The sequence below is a fragment of the Neolamprologus multifasciatus genome, chromosome 7 (assembly GCF_963576455.1).
Source record: "Neolamprologus multifasciatus chromosome 7, fNeoMul1.2, whole genome shotgun sequence".
In the NCBI taxonomy this organism is placed as follows: Eukaryota; Metazoa; Chordata; class Actinopteri; order Cichliformes; family Cichlidae; genus Neolamprologus; species Neolamprologus multifasciatus.
In genome coordinates this window covers 49,583,766-49,605,221 of record NC_140445.1, presented here as the reverse complement: position 1 = coordinate 49,605,221, position 21,456 = coordinate 49,583,766, and the positions used below count along the sequence as shown (strand labels likewise).

Below are 21,456 nucleotides of genomic sequence, written 5' to 3'. Positions count from 1 at the left end.
AATACGAAGGTAAAGATTTTCACACATTAATTAAAAACACTAAAGTTATTGTACAAAACAATATTAATAATAATAATAAATCGAGGATTCTGAGGGGTTCAGCTGGGAACTTTGTTTTTTCAGGTTTATTTTTATTTCATAGGCATAATAATTCTTCACCCTTAATAAACATGAATAGTTTTGAGTAAAATGTAACTGAAATATATCAAATCAAGGAATCAAGGTTTTTTTTAAATAAATAAATAAATAAATGTGTGCAGTATAAACTGATTGTATATAGGTCAAGCGCATTTCTTTTGGCCAGATTACATTAAATGTAACATTTGACATTGTATTTGTTGCACAAGTCGGCTTCTTTTTTTTTTTTTTAGTGTCGAATAATCCTCGTTTTAAATTCTTGGTCCCAGCTTTTACCACAAGAGGGCAGCGGTGGTGTTTTTTGTACACAAGACGTCCCACAGGCTGCACAACAGAGTGCAAATGAGGCCAAGGGAAGTATCACATCAGATCATCTCAGAGTATGTGTTGTTATAAGTGGACACTACTAAACCTTGTTTAGTGACAACAAAATGTCATGCAAAATTATGCCAACTACGTGAGAACCAAAGGAAAAAAACAGATTACATGAGCCCAAACAACTTTTTCCTTTTCTTTCTGTCATGAGAAGCTAAAATACATGTGCATCTTAGCAAATACCAGCATAGTCAAGCCTGGTGTGGTTGTTGGATGGAAATACATTGTGTCCGTGACTCCAAAAACACACATCAACAATGATTAATAATAATATTTGTATGAGATTGTTTTCTTCATTCTAGCAAGTGAAGTTGTTCATAAAGATAGAAAGAAATTAAACACTATTAATTGCAGTTTTAGTCCCTACCTGTCTATCAGTCTTTGTTTAGTGTTACCAACAGTAAAATTCACTCAACTTCTTGCATATTTAAAACAGACTGAAATGGCTTTTTAAAACATTTAAGAGTAATCACACAATTCCCGTGGAAAAGTGGGTGAATGTGTAAAACACCATGTCCCATGCATTATATGTTGTTGTGACGATTATTACGACTCCAGAAACAATGCACACTTTAAAATGTAACTTCCTCCTTTTTTTGTGACCAAAACTGAGCAAAACCACACCTATCTAAATTGACAATAATGTAATACTTAACAAATCTGACAGATTGTTTATGTTTAAACTTGATTTTTTCAGCAGACTAGGCTCCCTCCAGGCAGCATATGCATTCAATTTATAAAACTAAGGAATGCACCATTTTCTTTCTTTCTTTCTTTCTTTCTTTCTTTCTTTCTTTCTTTCTTTGGCTCATCACAGTGTATGACAACCTGTTAGCCAAGAAATAATTCTGTAAATAACTCCCATTAAAGCACATCATTTGTTTTTTGTTTTTTGTCGTACATATACATTTGTTGCCTTCTGGCTTTGTGTTTTTAGTCTAAATGCTAGCTAAAGCAAACTGGCCAAAGGCCACAGCTTCCATCTATCTATCTATCTATCTATCTATCTATCTATCTATCTATCTATATATATATATATATATATATATATATATATATATATATATATATATATATAGTACCACTAATATATATTAGTGCTATTAGTGGTACTACATAAAATATGTGGAGGTGAACTACAGATCTGTCTGGTAGAAGGGGTGACAGTAGCAATAAGACACAAAGGGCTTTGAGGGTGGGGGGAGGGGGGTGTCACCTCCTGTGCACATGATCGCTGGCTACGCCCCTGAGACTAGGCATATCATAAAAGATGTGAGAGGGAATGATGAGGGGAGCACAAAGACAGAAGGGAAGAGAAAGGACAGGGAAGGAGGAGATCTGCCTAAACTCCGCCTCCGGTCTCGGATCCTCTCGCATTCCTTCTTCACAGCCCCTCACGCTGGAGATAGAGAAAGAAAGGGAAGGAGAAACAAGAAGGCCACGAAGAAAAGAGGGGGAGCAGTGAAACGACCATGGCAATATCCAAAACGTCTCAGCGTGAGATAGAGTCCGATCCCAGCGCACTTCCACCACCGTCGACCCCGGCTCGGAGCATGCAGTCGCACAATAGACAGAGTCCTGATGAATGAGGAGCTTTACCTGGGCCGTGGACAAAATGAGGGTCATCTTCATCCAAAACGCCGGTTTCGTCGCAGCTTTCTCGCCTTTCTCGTGATGTTGGCAGTGTTTGGGACGACAGATGATGTGAACGAGCCAGAGCTAACCACAGCCAGATCATGCGAGTAAATTGAGGAGTAAGGGGATCGTAGCAATTTATTTAGGCTGTTTTATTTTATTTTATTTTATTTTAATGGGATAGAGAGCTTGCACATATTTATAGCCAGTATAGCATCTCTGAATCGAAAGTGTGCTCAGCTTCCGGCATGCAGCCTGCTGTCGAAATCTGAATAATAGACTATATTTTTTTTAACTATATTGGCACTAGAATGAATTTTTAACCAATGATAGAGTATGTACCAGGTTATTAAGGTCCGATCCTTTTAGACTTCCGCACTCATGTAGTAATCCTTTAGTATATAGCAATTATTAATATGAATAGGTAGAAGGAGAGATCTCTGGCCACTATGATCAAAGCCTATTGATCAACTGAGACAATCTGGAAATGTCAGTTTCCACGTGTGATAACATGACTGGCGTCGTTCCTTGTAATTTATTTATTTATTATTACTATTATTAGGCCTATAAGTATTATATTATCGATTTATTTTTTAGGTAGGTAGTGATATATTTAACAGTGGGAAGGCTGTTTTAAACCCTTCCCTATAGTGAGATGGAAACCGCTTATTTATCGTCGCACCGGGGGGGCACCCGTCCCGAGGCCCAGACGGGCCAAAGCTCGGCGGGTGAGCCCTCCGCTGCACCACCACCTTCAACTCCACCTGCCGGCAGCTCACCTGAGGAGACCCCGACGAGTGGTGATGGACGGAGAAACTCGGGCGTGAAGAAACACCATCACAAGCACAACCTGAAGCATCGCTACGAGCTGCTGGAGACGCTGGGAAGAGGCACCTATGGCAAAGTCAAGAAGGCCATTGAGCGGCACTCCGGCAGAGAGGTGAGCCATTTACACAAGAGCTGCACACATCTGTCACGATGCTTTTAGTAAACCCAGACGCTTGTAATTCACAATACTTCTGTAACAGCCACTACAAACAGCACTGGTCCCAAAATAAGTGGTTTGTTGCTGCCAGAGGCGTGTGCGCGACCTACCCCCGCTGGGAATTCCCCCACCATGCTCCAAAAAGGCCAGTGGGGCCAGGGAGTTACGCTGCACACATGCAGGGCCTCACGACCGGATGCCGGAGTGCAATTCCGGCTACCGACAGACTTATGGGGACTTGTGTGACCCCCACAAGCTTCACAGAAGTTCCCCAGAAGTGTCCTGCTTTCACGCTCATTCATAATTTGTAAAGTTTTTAAGACATGCATTGCAAAGTTCAGTTCAACCCCAAATTCACTCTTTTGCGAATGACCAGAATTTGACATAGTCTCAGTCCTTAAGTAGTAGGTAACTTGTACTGTTTCATCACTCTGCACAGTGCCATACAGTTTTCCCTTCCCGTTTTGTTTCTATTTTTAAAGTTTTTTTTCCCTGCATGGCTCAGTCTGGCACTTTGCGTTTCTTTTTTTTTAAAGTGATGAACTGTATATTTGTCGCAGTAAACCCACCATCTGCTGTGATGTCCTTGCAGACCGGCAGATCTCTACCAACTATTTCCACATGTGGCAAAATATGACCCCAGTGCCCATTCTGGCAGGGCATGCGGAAATTTCCACTGAAACTTAGTACAGGCCAACAATGTCCCCCAGTGGTTTCATAGCTCCTGGCAAATGCATGTTTAATAGGGAAAGGGGGGCAGCAAACCCCCTGGTACGACATTCCTGTTTGACCTGTCCCACTTGCCAGCTTCTCCTTTCTTCCGTTTGTTTTTCAGCATTATTGCCATGGTAGCAAGTGTAATATAAATTAATGTAATTTCACTGGCATCATACAACTGTGCAACTGTACTAACTGGACAGGTCAAAGTGCATTGCATGATTGTTGGCTTTGGATATCTTGGAAGTCTTTTGTTAAATAATTGACAATGTTTGTCATATAGTTGGCAAATTTATTATATTTTTGTTACTAAGCCACAAAGCACTACTTGCCAGTCACTAAATATATAAAGAAACCCAATATACTTATGTGTAAGTCAAAAAACTATAGCCCAGTGGCTCCAGTTCTCCTACTATCTACAGTACTGAGCTGAGCTTAGCATTAAAACTTAAAATAGAGAACTATTAATATGGGACCCAAGTCTGTGCACATAGAGTACTCGCCATCTCGCAGCTTGTGCATATGGCACTACGCTGCTAGAGTTTACTTGACCTCTGATCCAGAGGGAGTCCCTTGTGTCCATTTGGCATGTAAACCAGTGTGGTGAGAACGTTATTTAATCATCTCAGCTCTCCTGAACCTTTTCCTGGCTTGTTCCACAGACACAGTGAGAAGAACAAAGTGGAGAGATAAACTGATGAAGCTGTGTGTGTGCATGCACACACATGGGAATAACAAACGACAGATTAGATGCAAGCATATTCAGCATGTCAGTGAAAGTAGAGCTGGTTTCACCTGGAAGCCCATTTGTTGTACAATTTGCACACTCAGTAAAAAACACAAACACCTAACATTAAGTGAAGTGCAGCAGATCACAGAGAACATGGTGTGGCTTTGTGGGATGTGCACAACCCGTGTTTCTGTGCATGTGTGTGAAAGGTAAAAGGAGACCTGTGGCTACGTTTCAAATAGCTGCATTAAGTATTACATGCCATCTAGAGAGGACTATAGTGAAAAGGTTATGGTGACAGTCAGGCCTATAATGGACACTGACACATGAAAGGCCATCCACAGCAGGAAATTAGATTTAGAAGGTAATGTTAATATCCTGTATGGAGGATTCATCACAGACAGGGGCTGGGGACTTAGCACAGAGATACAGGGAAGCTCACCACCATAACAAGAGAGAAACCGCCTCAGTTAAAAGGGGTAAAGAGTCATATTAATATGTGCTTAAAGCACCAGATTACATCATTCCCCAACAATGGACTCAATAGGGAGGTACGCAAGAGGGAAAAACATTGGCATTCCTCTGTTATATTCTATGTTGTACAGCTGATGAGGCATTATGATTCCTGGCTCTGTTTGAGAATACACTTCTCTGGAAAAGTGACGGGCCTCTTTCTCCCACTCACTCTCCCTCTCTCTGCCTCCCCCTAAGTCTGACTCAGACGCACAGTCAATACGACAGATGATCATGATCTTTAGACAATGCAGGGACGAGTGAGTTTGTGATGAATACTTCATCTATTTTAATGGCCTGAGAAAGCCCAGAACGATGTCAGGCTCCGCTGAAGCGAAACATGGACTTTCACTTCAAACGAGCTCTTTTGAGAACAAAGTCTGGACGACGGGAGGGGCAGACGAGGCCGCCCCATACCTGGCAGGGACCGACGTGGGCAGCAGTGCAGCGCCCGTTTACTGTGAGTGACAGTAATAGGGGGGTCCACTTAAGAACAAGCGTAGCTGCGTCAGCCAGCTCCGCCAGCTGGCAAGTAGCTGATCTGCGGTCCTGTTTAATGATCCGCATCAAGGTCAGGGCAAAGCAACATGAGGAGATACACAAAAGATGTCTGGCTTTCTAGTCCAATATTGGGGAACTGTCTCATTCACTGATTTATCATGCAGTGTAGAATTAACTTCTCTACACATTTTACTTGTCTTTGTGTGTAATCTTTGTAGGCAATTTCTTAGTTCATTCCCTAATTTTAAAGAAATCAGGTATTTTTTGCATGCATCCATCCATCCATCCATCCCACAACAACTGAAAAAGGTAAGCTGCATTCAGCTTTGCAAAGTCAAGTGTCAGTCACGTTTTGGGGATCAGTGATAAAATCCTGATGATTTTGATGAGGTAAAGGAAAACATCAGTGTTAAGACACAAACAACTTTTCCCAATTATGAACACAGCATGGGAACCCCCTGGACCCTGGCTTGTTTATTATGGTATCATTTCTTTAAATTCTATGTAATCAAGGCATGCTCTGGAAGGCAGCTATTCCGGTTTGGGGTTATTTTTATTGATGTACACGGTAATTAGCTTGGCACTCGCTACTGCCTGTGGTTTTTCGCTGAATGGAATAAAGCTGGGCTCCACAGAATACTGCAGTTTAGTCAGGAGGACAAAAGTTTAAACTAACATAATTCAGAGTGAAAAGATTCTTTACAGGCTTGATCAAAGAACAACTCAGGGCTCAATCCAGATTGTTTAGGCTACAAGAATGATGTGCTAGACCGTGGGCTCTCCACTGGTTTATTTGGAGAAGGATGCTAACCTCTCATTTATGGAGTACATAGGTTAGTGGTTTGAATGCATCCTGTTGCGGCTGACTCTTAACTGAATTGGCTTTGCCATGACACTGAAGAATCATCAAATCAAGTGTCATTGTTGACTGTTAAGCTCCTTTTAACGGGCCCATTTGGCACGGCAAGGAGTGAATCACTTCCTCAACCCCTGCTCGTTCTCCTGATACCTCCATAAAACTCTCAGCAGGCCATCTTTTCAGGCTTTTTCGAATACGGGCCATTAGCTGTGTTTAATCAGAATAACTAAACATACAAGGCGGGGTAGTGGTGAGGGTCTTCTCGGGGACTTTTGACAAGGGAGGAAATTTGCTTTGTAAGTTAATACTGACTGATTGATGGAGGATCACTCTAACCTTCAGCTCTCTCTTTCCTCTTCTTAAAATCGGTGAACACTTAACACCTTTCTCACTGCTTTTTATGGATACATGGTGCAGACTCTATAGGCTTTTCTACCCCGCGCCTGCTGCACGTGGTTGGGATTTCGAAAGAAATTTCTCCACAGTTGTTGGAGTGGCAGTTAGTGCAGACATCCATGCACCAATTTGGATGAACGGCAGTACTTTAGAGGCTATTTGCCTAACCATTACCTTATTGCTAAATTCCTGCAAACCTAATGGCATTTCCATCAGCCTAAGCTGCACTGTGTGTTGTGCTAATGCACAGATGTTAGCTTGCTAACACAGCAAAGCAGAATAGTGACCATGACTGCTTAAATTAAACCTTATAATTATAACAGCATAGTTTTATTAGCATGAAGACTTTAGCATTTCACACAAAGCGCTACTGTGTGCTAGTATGGCTGCAGAGTCCCAGACTGGCTCCGAAAACGCTCCCTGTTTCCAAGATAGCGCGCCGTATTGAGTGAACTATTGAGTGACCATTATATACTGACGAGGGAATGACTGAGTCAGGGGAGTGATTTTGGACACAGGCGATTAGTTAACAACAGCTGCTCCCAGAGAAGTCTTTACTATGGAAACTGCCATGTTGCACCGTGTGAATCTGTCCTCTGATGCTTCTGTAATCATGATGATTGAATATCAAAACAGGCCACAATGTTGGTACTTGTGTTTCAGTTTCCAATAGTTTGACCTCAGCAAGGCTTCGTAAGGTCAAAGGTTATTAAAAGTCTCTGTAGGTGGACAGGGGAGGTTTGTTTTTCTTTGATAATGAAATCAAGCATTGTGTGCAGACTACCATCTCATGACGTGCACCATGTACCGTGGATGAGCTGTACAATTTAAAGTTCACTGATAACAAATCGCATGTGACAGATAAGTCGGTTGCACCTTAATCTCATTTCAGTGACTTTCTGCAGTCAAGTCTCTTCCCAGATTAAATCAGCCTATTTTTCAAATCAATTTTCTTGGAAAAAAAGACAAATCTGCTTTTACTTTAAACTGTTAAATGTGACACATTTAGGATACTGTATATCTAGGCAGGTTTTTTTGTTTGTTTGCTTGTTTCTTTGTTTTTTGCTTTTTTTTCCTTTGCTGCTGAAGTCACATGAGTGAAAAGTGTTTGTCCTCTCTTTCCAGGTGGCTATCAAGTCCATTCGGAAGGAGAAGATTAAGGATGAGCAGGACATGGTACACATTCGCCGAGAGATTGAGATCATGTCGTCCCTCCGCCACCCCCACATCATCTCTATATATGAAGGTGAGGGTCTTTGAATGTCTACCTGTGACAAGTCATGGACACTTATTTAATTTGAACATGCAAACAAAATCACACATGTCCAGAATTCTTCCCTCCATCAGCTCATTTAGCACTCGTGGCCGAGCTGTAGGACTGTCATGTTATGACATGCAGATGTCATAATAAGTCCTGGACTACAGCTCTGGGATGTTATTAATCTTCTTCCCGTCTGGCTGCCTGGTCTAGTAAAAGTCTAGATGACTTTGACAATTTGCATCTGGATTCCTCTCTTTGTGTGTGTGTGTGTGTGTGTGTGTGTGTGCACGTGTGTGTGTGTGTGTGTGTGTGTGTGTGTGTGTGTATTGCATTCACATTTGTGAAAGTTTGTGTTTATAAGAGGGGTGATATTCTAAGGGATTGCCTCTCCCACATCTAAGAGGTCACATCCCCTTGTCTTCTCTGGTCTTGATCTCAGGGCCAGACATCTGCTGATACTTAGAGACAACAGCAGCTGGGAACCAGACTATACTCGTGCATGTGTGTGTGTCTGCACATATGTGTCTGTATAAATCCCAGTATATTTATCTCAGTGTATGAACCTTTGTGTGTGTAGCTCAGGAGACTCTGGATTGGCCTCAGTCACCCGGGCTTGCTCCCTGTCTGACTCCTATCCAGTGCTATGCAGCAGGAGGAAAGACCATAAGCCTTCCCTTGGAGCAATATCAACATATGTCTACCCCAGGAAGCAGTTCACTAAATATCAAAGACTTCAAGTCAGACATTGACAACATATTTATTGTTTTGGGCCTCCTTTTTTTTGATGAGTCCTCATGAATGACCTTTACATCACCGGAAGAAAACATTAGATTAGAATTGATGGCGACTCTAAAGGTTGAACAGTTCCCATTGATTTTTTTCAACATAGTGCTTGCAATTAATCATCTGATAATATGTAGTATGGGCCTGTTTTCTGTCTCCTACATTCACAATGCACTGCAGTGTGTTTTTTTGTTTGTTTGTTTTTTTGTCATGTGATTTGTGACTATTGTGTCAACATAGCAACAGTTTCAATGCCATTTTCAGGTTAGCTGCCCTGGCATAGCGGCTGCAGGTTGTGTGGTACTTCCCTAACTGGCTTAGCCACTGTCCTTTGTTCAGTTTCAAAGTCCTTAGGTCATTATCAGCAATGTGTATATGTAACAAACATAACTATTTGTCATGGGAACGTGCCAGTAGTCGGTCAGAGGGCTGAATTACAGCTGAATTTTATGTGTTTTGCAAGAGAATGATTAAAGAACAGCCAGCTTTATAAACTCAGGCGAGCCTGCATGGTGTTTCTATGTGTGCTGCCTTCCTTTAAAAGCAGTCAATTCTACCAACAAACCTAACCAGACTCATTGCTCTCGCTCTTTGGTGTTTCTCCTCAAACCCAGCGTTTACTGTTGTGGCCTGGCCTCCGCCCAGCCTTGCTTTAGAGATGTATAGGAGGCCTAAAGATTTGTGTATCCGGCAACACCCTCTTCAACAGCCCCTGCTAACTGCCTTGTGTGAAGCAAAGCTGAACCAGATGTGTGCGTGAAGATTGATTTTTACCACTCCCTCACATTCTGCATCCATCAGCATGCTGCGTGGGGACATTTAAAGTAGTTTTTTTTTTTTTTTTTGCTCTTTGCTCCTCAGGCGAAGCTATGCAGTGCCCTCCTTTTAAGAGAAATAGTCAACCCTACAAAATGCTCAAGTGGCATGAACTGATTCAGCCAGGGGGAAAAAAAACCCCAAACCCTTCAGCGTGAGGGGAATCTTTAGAAATTTACCTTCTTACAATAAAATAAAAAATGATCACTCTTCTTGTGTCCCCACAGAAAATACAAAGCTAAAGCTAAGATCTTGCCAATTTTGTTACCTTGGCAGGAGTTCACTTTCTCAGTGCTGCTTCCAGATTTTGTGCTAAGCTAAGCTAAGTCGCTGACTATATTTGCAATGGTGTTAAATTTGTCAGCTAAATCTAGGCAAAAATCAGCTTATATCTCCAAATATCTTAAGTAAACATGATAAACAAAGGGAAAAATACCCTACAGATTAATTAAAATTTGCTTGTTTATGGCCTACTTTAGAATTATCCCTCCACTCCTCTGTGTGACTCTTTGGCCCTTGTGCAAGTTTTCAACAACAGTCTATCATCAGTGCAGACACTAGGACAATAGGCGCTAATTAGTCAGATGTGAGGGCTTGACCTGTGAACAAAGCCCAGTGAGTGACAGTGAGGCTTTAGTGGTGGCTGGCGTGCCCAGTGGGCTGTAACAAACCCGAGTTATGTAAGCCAGGTAATTACCTCACCGCAAGTGCTCAAAGGTAAATGGGAGTGCAAGCTGAGAATTGGCTCCCCCAGCCTAACCCTATCAAGGTTCGCCGTGAATGTCACCCCAGGTCACCCCTCTGTCCACCAATCAGAGAGCTGAGTCTGCTTTTGCCCTCCCAAGTGCTTGGCTTACATCCCGTCTGTTATTTCCCGAGCTGCCAGACAGTCACAATCAGGGAGCATTACCATCACTCAGCAACTGTGTGTTTTTGTAGAGGATTATATCTTTAAAAGGACCCCAGGAGAGGAGGGGTGGGGTGCTGAGGAAAGTAGTGTGACAGACTGTGAAGGTGCTCACTCAAGAGTACAGAAAGCGGAGGCCCCCACCTCAGTGACCCTGCTGTGTGGGAAAATCAACACGGACAATATGTAGCAACATGGCTGACTGTGTTTTCCTAGCCTTTTTTCCCCTCTCTCTTCTCCTCTCTCTCCCTAACCGCTGTCATACTCTTCATGCCAAGAAGCATGTTGCCAAACTGAAATTATATAGCGGATGGCTAAAAACTGACACACAATGATATGTCTGGTGAGCTGTATTTCAATGGCGATAAAAATGAAACAGCATTCCTCTAAAAATCAGCACACGTGTCACCGGGTTTATTCATTTTGCTTCGGTCGTGATAAAGTTCAGGGTCCAAAAGAGAAAAAGCCTGCTTTGTAAGAGTAGGTACAGAAGATAGAAGAATATAGGAGTATAGCTTTGATTTCAGTTATGAGTTAAATATGAAGCAGTTTCATTACATTGCTCTTGTCAAAATAAAAGAGGATGCTTGTTGCCATGTTGAGTCATAAATGGTTGTTAGAAATATCAGACTGTGTTGTGAAAAGTGGCAACATGATGCGAAGCTCAAGCTGTAGCAGAACCTCCACCTGAGCCTGTGAAGGTAACTCTTTCTCCTCAATCTGGTTCGTGCCCTTTTCTTTTATTTTTGTGGTCTGTTTTCACTGCTCTCCACTTGCTCTGCTCTCTGAGCAACGCCTGATTGAGTTAACAGCCCCTCCCTGCTGTAGTGTTGTGAAGGAGCCAGGCACATGAGGTGGGGTCTGGGTGATGTAACCCTGGGAGAAATGTAGAGATGTAATGTGCTGCTTTGGAATTTGGATTCCCAATTCCCTCCAAAAAAACAAAGGGCGGAGTAAACGTTTTTTTCCTGCTTTTTTACTTAATAATGCTCATTAATATTTTTTATTAAGAAGGCAAAATGAACCTGGGCAGACTTAAGAAGCTGTCCTCCCATACCTCTATGTTTTTGGAAAGTCGATAATAATGTGTTGCTATTTTCTTATCATTTCTCAGTGTTTGAGAACAAGGACAAGATCGTGATTGTGATGGAGTATGCCAGCAAGGGCGAGCTGTATGACTACATTAGCGAGCGTCGGCGCCTGAGCGAGCGGGAGACGCGGCGCTTCTTCAGACAGATAGTCTCCGCCGTGCACCACTGTCACAAGGTGAGAAAACTTCAGCTTGTGTGTGCAGGCTGTGCTCTGTGTCTCTTACACACATAAAGACTTTGTTTTCAGTCCTTAATTTATCCTTCACCATTCCCCTCACACATTCAGACGCATAGCTAGTTAATCTGCCAGCCCTGCATGGTGTGCTGTTCTTGGCGCACTGGTTGTAGAGAGTCATCTGTTTCTGAGTGAAGATAGAATGCAGGCCAGTTTAATTCAGGCTTACCCTCCCATTACAGAGCAGGGCAACAAACAGGCCTTGTCTTTAAATCTGTGGTCAAATCTTGCCGCACACACAAGGACTGATGTCCTGAGCTACCCCCAGAGTCATTCTCCAGAGATTAAGTTTGGTTCACACCCACATCCACACCTCACTTACTCTGCTTAAAACCAAAAGATCCCATTGGCTCCCCACTTGTCACACTTTTCCCAGCTGTAGATAGGGATGATGTCATAGTCTTCAGCTAGGGGACTCCCAGACTAATCTCTATAAATACGCCCCTTTTCTTTTTAAAAAAAAATAATTTGCCTTCATTATCAGACTCTAAGTTATGGCCGCGGCGCTAAACAGGACGTCCTGGCCTGAATGTCAATTGTCCATTACCTGTATATCTTCCCCAAAATGCCAGCCTTTGCCCCCAGAGGCTAAGTTATCAGATGATAGACGATTGGTTCACAGATTGGTCCCAGACAGCCATGAATGATGAGTCATTACCACCAAGCGCAACCCCTTGCTGGGTGGGGTGGTGTGAGTCACTGGCACAACAAGCAACCAACCACTTCTTCCTTGTGTTCACCAATCAGAGTCATGTGAAAATGAGCACCGTGTTAGACAGTCACCGACAGGAGATGCAACGCTGAGCTGCGCAAACAGGCGGGGGGTGACGGATGAAGTCACTCCTCTGCATCTGAGCTGGGTTCTGTCTGTCTGCGTACCACATGTTAATTCCTGGATTTTTTTTTCCCAACCCGTGCATTAACAGCATAGTCGCTGTTTTATCCCATGATGCTCTGAGAACATAATTCATACTGGGAGATAATTACAGGCTCATGTTTATGTCACACATTTGAGCTGATTTAAAAGAAAGTCCCAGCAGATGTCAGCTTGAAGATCTTCGAGGGGACAGGACCAATTAAAGAGTACTAAGCCAACTGGCTGTCTTTATTTCCTCAAGCTATCTTTGTCAGAGTAAATCACACATACATACAAATGCAATGGACTGTTTGTTGCTTGGAACCCTCTTTAATGAAAAATGAGCTGATGCATGCATCAATCTTTTTCTTTTTTCTCACTGCAGAATGGAGTAGTGCACAGGGATCTGAAACTGGAAAATGTGCTACTGGATGAAAACTGTAATATTAAGGTAACCTTGCCTCTTGTGATGGTCTGGGATGTGTTGGCAGCCAAGGCCTTGTCTCAAATGATCTTTGCGTGAGGGAAAAGAAATAATATGACCTGAAATTCTAACTTGGCCTTGTGTTCACAGATTGCTGATTTTGGGCTGTCCAACCTCTACCATAAAGACAAGCTACTACAAACCTTCTGCGGTAGCCCCCTATATGCTTCACCGGAGATCGTCAATGGGAGACCATACCGTGGCCCGGAGGTGAGTCTCAGCGGAAATAGAAATTTAATAATTTATTGCCCTCCCTGAAAATTCATTTTGGGATGAACCGCTAGTGATTACAATCATCATGTAGTCAATATACAAACTGGTGGGTAGACTTTCTTCTCAAGCCCTTTGATGGGATTAGTCCATAGTCCAAGGGAGGTCTCTCTCTTTTGGGTCAGCATCCCTCCCCTGTCCTCCCTTTCCTACAATATTCAGGGGTCTTTGAAGTGAGGAACCAGGGGATCGTTTTTCTCACTCTGTCTTCAGATTAACTGGATTGGAATGAGCTCCCCAGCCTAAAAGCGCAAGCGCTGTCTAAACAAATACTTTTGGTGAAAGAAACAGTGAAAATGTCTCCCCAAAGCCACTCATTCTGCAAGTGCAGAGTCACTCCGAAGGGCGTTGTCACTACAATTACATCAGATGGATAAAACAAAGCAACAAGGAGGAGGGGGGGATGTTGAATTTTTAGATTTCGTAGTCAAACCGTTCAATTTAGTGCGATTCACTGTAATTTACTCGAGAGTGCTAAAAACGAAATTATAGAACCACAGCTGGGATGAGGCCACAAATTACAGCAAGCAAAGACAACAAAAATAGAGCATGACAATAGTGAGTGGCCTGTCGCATACTCAGGAATGGACCAACGACGACACAAAGAGTGAAACATTCGCGATGCTGGTCATTGATTGCATCTCAAAACTTTAGCTGCCCTCATTAAAATCACAGCCCACTGTATCCGCCCCCCAACTACAGTCCGTACACTTGTTCTGTGCCATGCTCTTTGTTTCTCTCTCTCTCTCAGTCACACAAACACACACACACACACACGTCACCTGCATGTCTTTAGCGACTGTCAGGAGCTCAGCATATCACAGTTGCTATCTCTGCTGGTCTCATTACCCTCTTCCGCTCCCACCACTCTGCACCTCCTCAAAACACCAAGTGTTATGTAACATTTTTGAAAGCCACATTACGTTGTGAGAGAGTGTAATGTGTCTGTGCACAAACAAGTCATGGCCCACCAAAATACCTGCCGTTGTCATTATGTCTTTGAGAGGCCTGCTGGAGAAACAACATCATATCATATTGCTTATTGGTGTGTAGAGTAACTCAAAGCCCAGTCTACTCAGCTCATTTCACAGCATCCATTTTTTTAATGCCATGAATCACTAATCACCGTTTCCTCCAGGTGGACAGCTGGGCCCTCGGGGTGCTGCTGTATACCCTGGTCTATGGAACCATGCCGTTTGATGGGGGAGACCACAAGAACCTCATTCGCCAGATTAGCAACGGCGAGTACAAAGAGCCCACTCAGTCCTCAGGTACTGCTGGAACTTTTGGCTCAGCTTGCATTCCTTTTGGTTTGGGTCATGTTAGGAAACACACCTGATTTCAGTGCGCTGTGTAAAACAATAGCATAAACTGTAATTGGCAAATCTAATTCAGCTGTGCTGCAGATAGAAACCATGAGGACTCTTTTTCTCATAAATTCCAGAAGAATATGAAAGCCTTTAAGATGTTTGTTCATACGCTGTTCGAGGAAGCATGGATCAGAGAGCTCTGGATGTTCACATGCAGTGGATGCAAATTGCATTACACATGATAAACAGTGACGCTTTTATCCAGACAGCATAAAGAAGCACATCTTAGCTGAGCAACAAGACATTATACTTCTTATTCATTTGGTGGTAACATGATTTTTGAATAAACAAAATATAACTTTTTGTGCTAAAAAGAGCAACTTTTTGTGGAAAATATACTCTTGAAAAATACTCAGTGATTCATGTTTTTGGTATAGGTGTAACAGTCTTTGAAATGAAAAAGCAATAGCATATGATTTTAGTATTTGTATGTCAAATAATGTGCAGCGTGAAGCACTCAACAGATCTCTGTTTACTCCCAGATGCCCGTGGACTGATCCGCTGGATGCTGATGGTGAATCCTGAGCGTCGAGCTACAGTGGAGGACATTGCCAATCACTGGTGGGTGAACTGGGGCTGGAAGAACAGCGTGTGTGACTGCGAGACCCAACGCGACCACGGAGGCTCGCCCATGCTGGCCCGTTTCATCGACTGGCAGAACCGCACTGAGCCACGTGGTTCTGGAGCCAAAGCTGCGGCCATGCCCCAGCTGCTGCGCCAGAGGCCCAAGAAGTCCAAGAAGGAGAATGTTGAGGCAGGACAGATGCACAGTGGAGGCGAGGACAAGCCAGGTCTAAAGAGACCCAAAGGCATCCTGAAGACCAGGGTTACCGAAGAGCACCAATCTGTAAGTCCTGAAGAGGTGGAGCTGGGTCAGGTAGCGCTGCCTCAGCAAGCTGAAGGTGGAGAGGAGGCGTCCAGCCCAGACCGAGAGGAAGAGGAGCCGACGCTGGGAGGAGTCTCCCCAGCCAAGATTGTGCCGTCTCTGCCCAAAAAAGGCATCTTGAAGAACAACCAACAACGGGAATCAGGGTACTACTCTTCCCCAGAGCGCAGTGAGTCCTCCGAGCTTTTAGGGGGCGCCAGCATGTCTCTGCTAGCCACCTCCCCACCCAAGAGAGCCATGGGGAGAAAGGGTATCTTGAAGCGAAATGGCAAGTACTCCACCTACAGCGGGCCTCCCTCATCAGCGACGGTGGCCGGAGTCCTCGGTGAGCCTCCTCCATCGACCGACTCTGGTTTGTCCCGCAGTCAGAGTCGTCCCTCCAGCATAGTGGGGGAGGACAGCTCCGTCCTGTCCCTGTCACCCAGCTCCCTCAGCGGGGCCGAGTGGCATCCTTCCACACCCCACCTCCGCCCAAACATCAGGGCTTGTGTCTCGGCTGAAAACCTGCTGCAGCTCGCCAACTTTAAAGGCTTCCAGGCAGCCCCGCCAATCCAGGGACACAAATTCAGCCGCGGCCCCAAAACGAAAGGCTCCCCAGGGGACAATGGCAGCTTCTCCTTGTTGGGGGACCTGGAGGACATGACTCAGGTGTACCAGCAAGCCCTGGACATCAGCAGCAACCTCAACTAATAGATGGGTGGAAGACAGAGAAGAAGAGGGATTTTAACATGAGTGTGTGTTTGTGTGTGCGTATGTGTACAGATGTGTATGCGTGACACTAACGACCAGTGCGTTACTGGGATCGGCCTTTCGTAGCTTGTGGCTTTTTCAAATGGGGTTGAAATCTTGATGGAAAAGATGCGTCGCTACACTCGCACACACACACTCGCACACACGCACTCACACACACGCAGGCACACTTCTCTGGCTAGAAAACATTTAGTTAAGGTTTTCTGTGCAGGAGAGAGACAGAGCTGGCATGAGAGAATGCCACCCAGTCAGCTCTCTTGGCCCGCCCATAGACTTTGCTGTGTTCAACATGTTTACATATTCAGCAAGAAGGCAAGTTAGAATCACAAATGCAGCAATCAGAAACTGGTTGGCTCTGCTTAGACATCACCCATTTCCATGTATGAGTTTACAACAGCACCTTAGAACTCAAAACGGAGCATATGCTTTTGTGATCTTTACTTACTTTAAAAAAAAAAGAAAGAAAGAAATGAAACAAACCAGGGTCTTGTTCCAAAAAAAAAAAAAGCATTGCTGATTATTTATTAATATTTTGTAGCTTTAGTTTTAAGTGCAAAACTGGTGGGCGCTGGCTATTACTGGAAGAGTCCAAAGCTCCTTGTCTCCAACTGTGTTTGTGGAACTGACATATATAATTATGTTACTCGGTGACGAGAAACATCTATATACCCCAATATATAACTGTGTCTGTGTATGTACAACACGCAGGCAAGTATACCTTCATAAAAGCATATGTCCTATATATGTTTATGATACTAGGAAATATGTAGGAAGTGCCTTTTTTTGATTCATAATACAAATTATGTATGTCATTTCCTTAATGTGGAGGGAAAAGCCAGGCCAACCTGTCACCAGTTGTGCTTTTTTGTATCATGTTGTTTGTGAATGTAGAGAGACCCAGGGCCTTCATAGCACAGCTGACTAACTACTTACTCCTCCCCCCCTCCCCCCCATCAAAGCCCATTCCTTCTACACAGGTGAAATTACACACAGATATACCAGCATCTACAGGCCAAGAAAACAAAAAACCTTCCTCCGTGGTCTTTGCCAGTGTTAAAGTTTGTAGTTTGGTTTGTCGGCAGTTAAGGCCTGGTTGAACATACTTTTGTTGGCAGGACAAGAGGTCTGGAGGGGCTCACCTAGTGGGACATCTAGTGAAGGGAGATAGCACAGACAACATCTCACAGTCCTGGAATGTGTCTGGCTATAGCCCTGGTTCTTTCACATTTTTTGGGCCTACCTGAAAAAAGTAAGAGGTGCTTTTTCTTTCTTTTATTTATTTATATTTTGGGGGGGTTTTTTTTACTAAAGAAGATTAGGTGCTTTCCATTGCTGGGCTGGTTAATATTTTACCCCAAGCTCTTCAAAAGAGCTAAGTAAGGTGGGTTTTTTTAGCTCGCTGATGACGCAGCAAATTCCTCAGAGGGAGGCAGGAGACGTGCTGGTGCTAGAGATCTGTACTGTACCCGAGTCAGCACAGGTGGGATCTGCGGTCAGTGCTCAGCCCCTCCAGCTGTGTATACTAGTTCATTATGTCAACCAAGCACAATTAGCCAGCTATTGTTTTCATTTGAGCGGTGAGAGAGAGAGGTGGTGCGTAGAGACTTATAGCTAGAGGGAGAAGAAAGGTGTGAGAAAGAGTGATGCATGGAGCAGTGGTGAGATTAGAGCAGTCTTTCCTGCAAAACGCAGAAAAGGTCGAGGTGTTAGAATCGTTTTAGTTTTTGAAGGCTTTGTAACGTAGACTAGTGAAAGTAAAGAAAGTGAATAGAAGGAGCAGAGGAAAAGTTTTTGTTTTATACCAAAGAAGTAATGAAACTGACAATGATTCAGGGGAATGGGTGAGTCAGGGGCTTGTCAGAGTCCTTGCATTTTTCTTAGGAATCTCCCCAACCCCCCCCCACGGTGTATGAAATCATCCCCACATTGGCTTGACCTGCTTTATTTTTCTTCTGTTATTCCCTAACAGAGATGCTGGAGGCTGTTGATATAGCTTGTCTTGAGGGTCATTGTGTGATCCTAGTCTTCTGTATGGCCTTAGGAATTGTGATACACTTTTCAACAGCAGCAAAAGAGATGTCAAAAATTGGAGAACGATGACTGACATCATCCGATACGTTAAATGATGTGAGTGGAAAAGCATGTCGTGGAGGACCCCAAGGGAAAAAGATCAAGTGTTGAATGTTTTCAGCGGTCGCATGTGTGAAGAAAAGGTCCTGGGTTCTGACTCAAATGAAAAGACCCACTGCGTATTATATTGCATTTTATTGCCTTTTGTATTGCATTATATTGTCAACTGGATTTACAGTGAGAAAATTATACTATGTTAGTATTTTGTTTTATTATGCTTCTGTTTTTGATTTTCCAAAATATAAGAAATGTTTTATTGCTTTATGTTATGGCAGAAAAAAATACTTCCTTCCTTGAAGTGTCACAATTTCTCTCCAAAGGAAAAAAAAAACACAACAAAAAACAAACAAAAACAGCCAAATCTGGTGTGAAATTGGTGAACTCGCACACATTTCCCCCTGTTTTTGGAATACCCACAGGTGAAAGTGTTAGTTGGAAAAAAGAGCAAATGACTGACATTTTTACTAATAGCTGACTGCAAGAAATTTTTATTTTCACATCTACCAAAGCAGGGGAGGCTAAATATGCTGGAACAACACCAGGAGGGGGGGAAAAAAGGAAATAAATCAATGGAAAGAATCTGATGATAAAACATTAACTCTGCCAAACTGGAAATAACTGGTGCATATCTGTTAGTTAGCAGAAATTCTAATCATAGGAAAACTTGACTGGATATTGTTATGACAATAATAATAAATTAGTATTTTTATGTTATTTAAGCATTATTTTGGTTACAGCTTTTTACTATTGCGGGATATTGCCAAAATTTCTTTTATTGGTTTTATTTGTTTTTATCTGTGGGTGATCCTGGACTGCCAAGGTATTGTAAGTTGCGTGCCTTTGGTATCTTTCATGATTTCTTTTCTTCTTTTTTAAAATTTGATAATGAAAATTATTATCAATGTGTTTTTTTTATACTTGTATTTATTGATCAAGCCATTTAAAGTTGATGTCTTTAAATGGTACTTCATGAGTAAAGTACTTCATGTTCATGCTTTGGCCTGCTTAGGACTTTAGTGTTTTGTGTTCATGACGCACTGCACACAGAAATATTGTTGCTTCTTTAAAATAGAGTGGTGTCATCTCATTGTGAAGGAGGTGGTGAAGTATCTGAGGAGTGACAAATCAATAAAAGTTCCTGAAATCTTGTAGAATGTCTTAATCTGTCAGCTCGGGTCAACACGATGCCCCTGTAGTACTGTATCAACTCAAATAAATGGATCTTGAAGGTAATATGTGTTTTGTGTGCTTTTTGCTATGCATAGTCTTTTTATTCTAGAGCTTTGTAGGTTATTTAGTCAAGTCAAGTGGCTTCAGTCATTTAACATCAAGATTATACAGGATTCATGCAAGGAGAACCTTAAATACATCTAGGTATAGAAAAGATGGCTTTGCATTTAAAGTTAAACAGTAATCTATATAGTCGCCATCTATAGAGTTCCAAAAGCTCCCTTTAAAACATGAATGTCTTCAAATATACCTTTTTTGGCAAATTATTTCTGGTTTATCCAGTGGTTGAACTGGATATCCAGTCTTTTTTCTTTCTTTCAGTAGGACACATGTTAATTAAACTAGTGAGATGGCCTCATTTCTGTTTCCTTATTAAGAATGTGTGACCCAAAAACTTTCACCAGTGGATTTAAGATGTCAGCGGCGGTGTCCTGTTTTCATCATTAGCTTCAAGTTAATCAGTCTGAATTTGTGGGGTCAAATCGTTGGGGTCAGAATGGCTAAAGTATACTTTTTTTTGGACACAGTTTGAAAGCTTTTGCCAAAGCTTCAAGAGCTTTTCAGAGTAGGTCGCCAGCCTGTCAAAAGTCGAGCTACCGATGAAAATGGGCCATTCAGGGCACTGAATTCAGCCAGTGTTTCCACACAGCCTTGGCTGCTGTAGTGAAATTAACTTGATGGTTGTTAAAGTGATACCCCACCCAAAATCTGTTTTTCAGGCATTTAAAAGACACTCCCAGTGGGCTTCAGCTGTGGTTGTAAAATAGAACTGTGGTTCTAGTCGGCCTGAATTTACAATGAATTCCAATACTAACCCTTTTTTTTTTTTTTTGTTACAGTGGAAACAGAAATCACATGACCAATAGGAAGATCACACACTAAATAACGCTGTCTGGCCCATTAGTGGTTGTAGACATTGATTTATCCGCAGTACAGCACCACATCCTGCTTTTACATTGTTCAGAAGAGCTCACTGTCTAGATGCTGTTTAGTTTCTCAAGAAATCAAGTTCTACAGCATCTCTAAAATGAGACAGATTCAAGTACTGGGATGCTGTTTCACTTTCTAGTCAGTACTGGTGAAGTAATCTTGAAGTAACTATTAAGTATTCTGCTTCAGTGAACAGTGTTTACTGTTTTGTGCTGCAGACTGAGTAGTGAAGAGTTAATTAGACTGACAGTTATAAACCAATTCATTACATATTTGTTCACTAATATAGGATCTCCTAGTTGGTCCTGTAGCAAATATTCTTTATCTACCATTCATACTACCTGGATCAGAAATTATTGGTTAGATACTGATGATCGTCTCATAACTAATAAGTGATCCCTGATATATTTCTCACTTGTACTATCTTTCTTCTTTAACCAAGGCACTTTTTTGTGTCTTTCACTCTATTAGAAGTGGTTCTCCTTTATTGTCATCAAGTCTCTCAGGTCTCTGGTTTCCATTATGATTTCCTATTGTAAAAGAGATAATACATCTAGTCTTGTATGACTGATTGATTTATGAAAGAACAAGGCAAGTGATAACTGCGG

The 21,456-nt window shown here is 42.6% G+C and overlaps 1 protein-coding gene across 1 annotated transcript; it reads left to right on the top strand.

Annotated features, from left to right (window-relative positions):
- Positions 1 to 1,739: 1,739 nt before the first annotated feature.
- Positions 1,740 to 19,921, top strand: nuak1b (NUAK family, SNF1-like kinase, 1b). The gene is made up of 7 exons (XM_085167214.1): positions 1,740 to 3,088; positions 7,975 to 8,095; positions 11,731 to 11,882; positions 13,184 to 13,249; positions 13,373 to 13,492; positions 14,691 to 14,823; positions 15,405 to 19,921. Exons 1-7 carry the CDS (start codon positions 2,804 to 2,806, stop codon positions 16,496 to 16,498), a joined length of 1,971 nt encoding a protein of 656 aa, XP_085023340.1. The 5' UTR covers positions 1,740 to 2,803; the 3' UTR covers positions 16,499 to 19,921.
- Positions 19,922 to 21,456: the final 1,535 nt, after the last annotated feature.

Coding starts and splice junctions, on each gene's coding strand:
- nuak1b (XM_085167214.1), top strand. CDS start 2,804: ATGGAAACCGCTTATTTATCGTCGCACCGGGGGGGCACCCGTCCCGAG. Junction 11,883..13,183: donor CCGTGCACCACTGTCACAAG/GTGAGAAAACTT, acceptor TTCTCACTGCAG/AATGGAGTAGTGCACAGGGA. Junction 14,824..15,404: donor AGAGCCCACTCAGTCCTCAG/GTACTGCTGGAA, acceptor GTTTACTCCCAG/ATGCCCGTGGACTGATCCGC.